At 42.5% G+C, this 7,148-nt stretch overlaps 1 protein-coding gene across 1 annotated transcript in view; it reads left to right on the top strand.

Moving 5' to 3' along the window:
* LOC103804615 (midasin-like) overlaps window positions 1-7,148 on the top strand; it is a gene marked incomplete at both ends in the record, with an annotated part of 16,617 nt that overhangs the window by 3,850 nt on the left and 5,619 nt on the right. The window contains 6 exons of the mRNA XM_009077228.1: window positions 1,370-1,501; window positions 2,726-2,829; window positions 3,397-3,511; window positions 4,462-4,652; window positions 5,252-5,333; window positions 6,277-6,372. Coding sequence (XP_009075476.1) covers window positions 1,370-1,501; window positions 2,726-2,829; window positions 3,397-3,511; window positions 4,462-4,652; window positions 5,252-5,333; window positions 6,277-6,372 — 720 coding nt within the window. The remainder of the gene's footprint in view (window positions 1-1,369; window positions 1,502-2,725; window positions 2,830-3,396; window positions 3,512-4,461; window positions 4,653-5,251; window positions 5,334-6,276; window positions 6,373-7,148) is intronic.

Genomic DNA, 7,148 nt, shown 5'->3' on the forward strand with positions numbered 1-7,148 from the left:
CCTGCTGCAGGAGCTCCATGTCCCTCTGGCCCTGAGGATCCAGAACTGGACACAGCACTCCAGGTGTGACCTCCCCAGGGCTGAGCAGAGGGACAGGATCACCTCCCTGACCTGCTGGCAATGCTCTTCCCAATGCATCCCAGGATTCCATTGGCCCCTGAGCCACCAGGACACACTGTTGATGTTTTATTCACAAGATAATGTTTAACTGTTTACCCAAACACCCCACAGTGCCCAGCTCTGTGGGATTGGTCTTATTAGTGATGAGAATGAATAATAAATGCAAAGAAAAACAACAGTTAAGCTTCAATGAGTTTTAAAGTCTGTGCATAATTGTGCTGTATCTGTATCATTCAAATGATGGTTCGTCAGTGTTTTTCTATGTGAAAAGAGCTCTTTAGTTTTGGAGTTGTTTTTAATTTTAAAAATTGGTTTATATTGGAAAAGTGATGGTTCTAATATGGTTCAAGATGGTGCTAAAAGTCATAGGAACCCTTTTATTTCAGTTTCCATGAGCTGACATCAGTTTAGTCTGGTGCAGTTTTTTGGTGATAGAGGTGAGATGAAGTAAGATCCTGTGCTGTTCAGGAGACTTCCACTTATCTACTAGTGATCCAGTTCTATCTGTAGAGCTAAAACCAGAGGGAATCATCATTTCACATTCTCCTGGACTTGCATATATAGCTTGAATTGAGCTTGAATCCATTTACATTGTTTGGCTTGGTTTACATTTCGTTTCCTAGGGTGGTTAGGATCTACCAGAAGTGTTATTTGAAGGGTTTTATTACCATGCACATGCACCTTCTTTGCACAGAACAGCTGATCTCACCATCTCACAACTGTTCTCCACAAGGGTATCTTTTTGTAGATGTGGCTAAGTGATGAAGTTTGAGGTACAAAATTTGTAGCTGTAAAACCATGAACTTAATCATTTAAACAAAAATCTGGAAGTTGCAATTGTAGAGAGAAGCAACAATTCACTGGTTTTGACCTCTGAATAACTTGCTTTACAGTTGCTTTTCCTACCTCAGCTAGAGACTTTTCATAATGTAAAATGAAGGTCAGTGCGACCCTGGATGGATTTTTAGGTTAGACTTCAGATAGTTTGTCAATTAAGGTCATAAATTCACTCCCAGTTTGTTTTAAATATTGTGTTTCAGTTAGATTATCATAGATGCAAAGTGGGGAAACTTTGCCTAACTAGAACAAGAGTAATGCTGGGCACAGATGACTAGGTGGATTGTTTAGTGATGTGTGGGCTAAGTAAACGTTACTTACGTGCCAACTTTGGTCATGTCTGTTATTCTTTGAGATTTTTTTAAGGGATGAAATGACCAGGTCTCTAACTTGCTCATTGTTTCTGTCACAGACACTGCTGGGTATGTATCGTTGCACAGATGTGCCAGGGGAGTTTGTCTGGCAGCCTGGAACCTTGACACAAGCTGTTACCAAAGGCCACTGGATACTTCTGGAGGATATTGATTATGCTCCTCTGGATGTGGTATGTAGGTTTGTGTTGACTGTAGGGCACTGGTTATGATGGCAACGTTGGGAGTCTAGTCACCAGGGGTTGTGAGACAGCCTGTGGAAATGCTGCTCCTTTAAAAGGGTTAGAGGCAATCAACCTGTCTTTGTTCCCATATTAGCACACCGTGGCAGTTGTTGTCATTGCTACAGAGTAGTCATGGCTGATGCCAAATTTCACTCTGCAGGTTGGAATTGACACTGATAATTATGTGCCTGTTAAATCATGTTGTAGTATTTGAAAGCAAAGGTGACCTTGACCACCACAGAACATCATCAGTGTGTTAGGCTGGTGCTGTTAATGAGATCTGAAAGTGTTTGTTGTGTGTGCCTTCTTTTTTGTTTTTTTTATCACCTCTGGTTTGGATATTAAAAGATGTATTGTTACATTAAGCAGTGTAGGGTTTAACAGCTTTCTTGTTTTCAGCTCCAGAATGACTATTAGACTGTCATCTCTGCCTTTTGTAGTAATTGCTTCTGAAAACACCTTATCTGCCAGAGCAATGTGGTAGAGATGCTTTGCTGTGTGGGCCTGCCAGACACTCTGCAAAGAGCTTTTTTCCTTTCATATCTTCTCTGTAGAGCATCATTTGTGTGACTGAACATCCTGAGAGTTCAACTGGGTTCTAGGCATCTGAAATATAGAACATGTCTAAAAAGTGCTGCTTGATTGTACTAGACAGTTCTCTGCTAGGGGTTCATGCACTTACTGCTTCTGTGGACTCCTTGCACTCATCATAAGCATGACCCAAGGAGTATCCCACATTCAACACAGTCTCCCTTTCTTCAGAGCCTCCTCTGAGCCTCTTCTCCAGGCTGACCAACCCAACTCCCTCAGCCCTTGCCCATGTGCTCTGCCCTTTGCTGCCCTCGTTGCCCTTGGCTGGACTTGCTCAGTGCCTCAATGGCCTTTGGGCAGTGAGTGCCCAAAGCTGATCTGGTCACTGTAGAGATTTATCTTTGAATCTGAATAGAGGTGAACGAAGATAGCTAAACATTGCACCCCTAACTTCCACTGCTGATTAAAATTTCTGGAGATTTTGGAATTCCTGTGGAGTGCCTTGGCAGTTGCTGACAACATAACAGTGCTCAGTGGAATTGCTCCAGTACCTCCAGTGTGACATGAGTGTGGATGGATGTGCTGTGCTCTCTATTACACTTTCACCAAAAAAAAACAGTGTAATGATTTTTCTTTTTCCAGATCTCTGTGCTGATTCCTCTTTTGGAGAAAAGAGAATTACTGATTCCTGGTCGTGGTGACTGTTTAAAAGTATCCCCAGGATTCCAGTTTTTTGCAACCAGGAGGTAAGTTGGTAAAGTTAATGAGATTGAGAGCATGAATGGAGTCCAAGGTAGTTTTGAATGTAAGGTACTTGAGCAGGAGTATTTTAGAAATCTCCAGTTAACAAGCAATAGGAACTGTAGAAACTGAAAGGATTTTTTTTTCACTTGAAATCAGCTTTATTACTACTGGGTGAATCCAGTCTCTGGACAGAAAGGTCTCTTCAGCACAGATGAAGGGATTAACCTTGCTGAGGAGAACCCTACAAAATCAACTAGAAAAACCAGCCAAAACAAACTACCACAGCATTGTTGTGTGAAGAAGATTTATGATTTCAAAGCCAGGTTGGATGAGCCTTGAGCAACCTGCTCTGGTGAGAAGTGTCCCTGCCCAGGGCAGGGGGTTAGGGCTGGATCATCTCTACGTTCCATTCCAACCCTTTCACTTACTATGAAACTTTGATTTATCTGATCTACTTTTTCCAGAATGGAATCTTTTTGTATTCAACTCTTTCGGTTGCCTCACCCGCATTGAAGGTGTTGAATTCTGCAGCAGCACACGATATTCTGTTTGTTCTTGTTTTCATGTAGGATATTCAGTTGTGCTGGAGGTTGGTACAGGCAGCAAAACAGCCATGCTGCTCTTCTGGACAAGTACTGGACCAAAGTACACCTGGATAACATGAGCAAAGGAGAGCTCAAGGAGGTATGGAGTGTGTTGCTGTGTGGTGGCATGTGAATAATGGTTTCAATTGAGGATGGTAAATGTTTCTCAGAAGGAAATTCAGTCTTTATTTTTATCTTCAAGTCCCACAGTAGACCCTTAGAATTTCAGCTTTGTCCTGCCAGTTTTGAAGTAAGTGGGCAGTTCTTCAGGAAAATTTGAAGTCAGTTGGACAAAGATTCCTGGAAGGTGCCTTGAAGAACACAATCTGCTTTGTAAGGGTCTAAGAATCAAGTGACTTTGCCCCTTACTAGCCCACAGAGATTTTAAAGCAGAGAGATAAAGAAATTTGAGTGTACTCTGAGTTCTGAGCTTTGAGTTGAAAAATAATTGGTCAGTTCTCAACTCAAAATAGCTGCTTCTACTGACATCTTTGGTTAGCATCTCTTGGAGATGTTTCCTTTGTGTAGCTCTTAAATTAGAGGAGCTCAGAACTCATATGCAATTAGAATCCTCTGGTGAGAGCTACAGAACTCAGAACAGGATCTGATGTTCTGAATTTTCTGGAAGGAAGAAGATATTTTTTCAGTAGGATTCACTCACTCCTTTGGACTTGTTCAGGAGTAGGTTTAAGGGTGACCTTCAATATCTGTGTTTTTCTTTCTCTTTCATGTGTCAGGTAGTTGTTAGGAATGGGTTAAGAACAGCACTTGATACTTGTAGATTTGGTAGGAAGAGAAGCAGTGGATGCATGGGGAGGCCTCTGGAGACAGATTGGTGGAGACACAGAATCATAGAACCATCAAGGTTGAAGGAGACCTCTAAGATCATCAAGTCCACCCAGAGATTGCAAGAGAGCAGTTTTGTTTAGATTCCTGGGTTAAGTGTCTATTGAAGTGCCTCCCCCTAACATATGTGGGGCTGGTGGTTTGCTTTCCATGCTAATGGTTGTTTGTAAAACTTGTTTTCTCTTTTGTTTCTTCTCTTTTCAGGTCCTTCAAAGGAGATACCCCAACCTCACTCCTGTAATGGATAACTTGCTGGACATTTTCATTGACCTCACAGGAGAGAAGTATCAGGCATCAGGAAACAATGCTGCTGCCTCCACTCACATGCCAGAAGACTCATCAGAACCAAGATCAGAACATAAACCAAATCTGGAAGGACGAGAACTATCTCTAAGGTTGTCTTTTATATGTTGATTGGAAGAGTTAGTTCCAGAGACAGGAGAGTTTGTTTCCTCTCCTGCCAGGGCTGCAGGGAGAGGAGAGAGGGAATGGCCTTGAGCTGAGCCAGGGCAGAGTCAGATTGGATGTGAGGAGAAATGTTTTGCCTGTTGTGGTGTTGAGGCCCTGGGATATTGCCCAGGGAGGTGGTGCAGTCACCATCCCTGGAGGTGTTTCAGAGGTGTCTGATGTGGCACTGGAGGATCTGGGTTAGGGTTTGGGGGTTCCAGCAGTGACAGGTTCATGGTTGGACTCAGTGATCTTAGAGGTCTCTCTAACCTTGATGATTCTATGAAAAAATAGGAGGCTTTATACCTTTCCGGGCTTTAAGTTTCAGAGTTCCTTTATGGGTTAGTGGAGTATGTATTGTCTATTTCTAAGCAACATCTCAGAAAGCAGCACTGTTATTCTCTATGGTCACCAAATGTGTGTCCTCCCCTGCACAACTTACACAGCAGCTGCCAGAAGTAATGCAACGACCTAAGCTGAACATGAAGGAAGGTGCTTTGTGTTTGGGCTTGTTTGTACCAAATCTTTGTGTACTGTTTCTCTTCAGAGACCTACTGAACTGGTGCAGCAGGATTGCTTACAGCTTCAACAGCAACTCCCCAACCACAGCAATGAACATTTTTCAGGAGGTGCGGTGAGACTTGGTATAGAACTTGCTGACCCAAGTCCTAGCATTGTCTCACAAAATACTCTGCTTGGGAATGTGAGATGGGAATTGATGTTTAGTTTTGTCTGAAGCAGTTGGACTGCAGTTGGAGTGTTTGTGATCTGTCTGATCAGAGGTTTCACTGGCCACTAGGGAGGTTTTCTTCTCGGGGTGGAATACAATCAAACAAGAGGGAACAGCACAAACTGATGCCCAGGAAGTTCCACCTGAACAGGAGGAAGAACTTCTTTGCTGTGCAGTCCCTGAGCATTGAACAGATTGCCCAGAGAGGTCGTGGATTCTCCTCACTGGAGATATTCCAGACCCCTCTGGACACAGCCCTGAGCCATGAGCTCTAGGCTGGCCCTGCTGGAGTAGGGACCAGATGACCACTGTGGTCCCTTCTACCCTCACTGATCTGTGATTCTGTTTGCAGTAATGTGCTGGAAGACTGAACTGCTGTTGCACAAACAACATGCTGCAAAATGACTTTAGCTGATAGGAGCTGGGATTGCAAACAACTGAGAGTAAAATTTTTATGCCCTATTTTTTATTGTAGCATGAGGCTTCTTTTCTGCTTTCCTATGCATCAGTTTGCATTCTGGTTTGGGAATGTTTTGGGAGTGCATCAGTCAGAGGCAGTTTGGAGATGTGAGATCGTAGTGTTACTTTCTTCTCCATTTTGGGCCATTCATGTAAGACTGTGACTGGGCATTGAGAAATTCTTATTTGTGGTAGAAACCCACTACACTGCAGAGTTTAGCAGTTCTTATTACATCCTTTTGACCTCTGTTGTTTGACTCAACCTGTAGACACTGAAATAATCTTATTGATGAAGCAGGGTTGGCTTTGGGCTCATTTAGATGAGCTTGCCAGCTCAAATCATGCTCCATTGGTGATCAAGAAGTTGCTTTTCCCCTTGGCAGGCATTGGACTGTTTCACAGCTATGCTGTCCAACCGAGGGAGCAGACAGAAAATGGCAAAAGTTATTGGAAGTAAACTAAACATCACCAAGAAAAAGGTATGTTGAGCTGTAATTAACATGGTATTTGGTATGATTCTATAGCTTTTAATTTTTCTAGTGATTAAATGTGTTACACTATTTTTATTCTCAAAATTATGCCCACCTCTCTATCCCAAACACGTTTAGCTCTGTTCTATACCAGGATGTGGTTTTTCCTCCTGTTTTTATTTTCAGCTGTGAACTTCTCTAAGAGCAAATAGCCTCTTCATGCCAAAATGGGTTACACAGCTGCCTGAGCACATGTTGCTGCAAGATGTACAGAGTAGTAAAGAATGTTTCTTCTTAGGTGGTTACATTAATCACTTAAACAAAGAGATCACAGAGAAACATGGTCTTCTTTACTACTAATTGTTCTGTATCATTGATTCTGGCCTGCGGAGAGCTCACAAGCAGGGAAGACACAAAACACTCAATATGAGGTTCTGCAAAAGCCTTCAAACTTTATTGTTAGCTCAGTCCTTCTCTTACACAGTGCCTGAATAACTATGCGTATTGTTCTCTTTACCATTGCATAACCATTACCTAAACCCTAAAAGTTCCATTTGTATACTTTCTTAGCTTGCAGGACAACTATACCTATTATTCACTTTAGCATTACCTAAGCTCTGCAGGTTCCATTTATATACTATTTCTGCTTGCAGCTGCAGCTGTGAAGAAGTCTCCTTTATTCTCTGGAGAATCCTTCTTTGTTTTCCCAGGATAGTTCATCCTTGGGCTTGCAACATTGCAGAGCTTTCCCAGATAGCTTGTCCTTCGGCTGCAACATTATGCTG

Source organism: Acanthisitta chloris, unplaced genomic scaffold (genome assembly GCF_000695815.1).
Source record: "Acanthisitta chloris isolate BGI_N310 unplaced genomic scaffold, ASM69581v1 scaffold25716, whole genome shotgun sequence".
In the NCBI taxonomy this organism is placed as follows: domain Eukaryota; kingdom Metazoa; phylum Chordata; class Aves; order Passeriformes; family Acanthisittidae; genus Acanthisitta; species Acanthisitta chloris.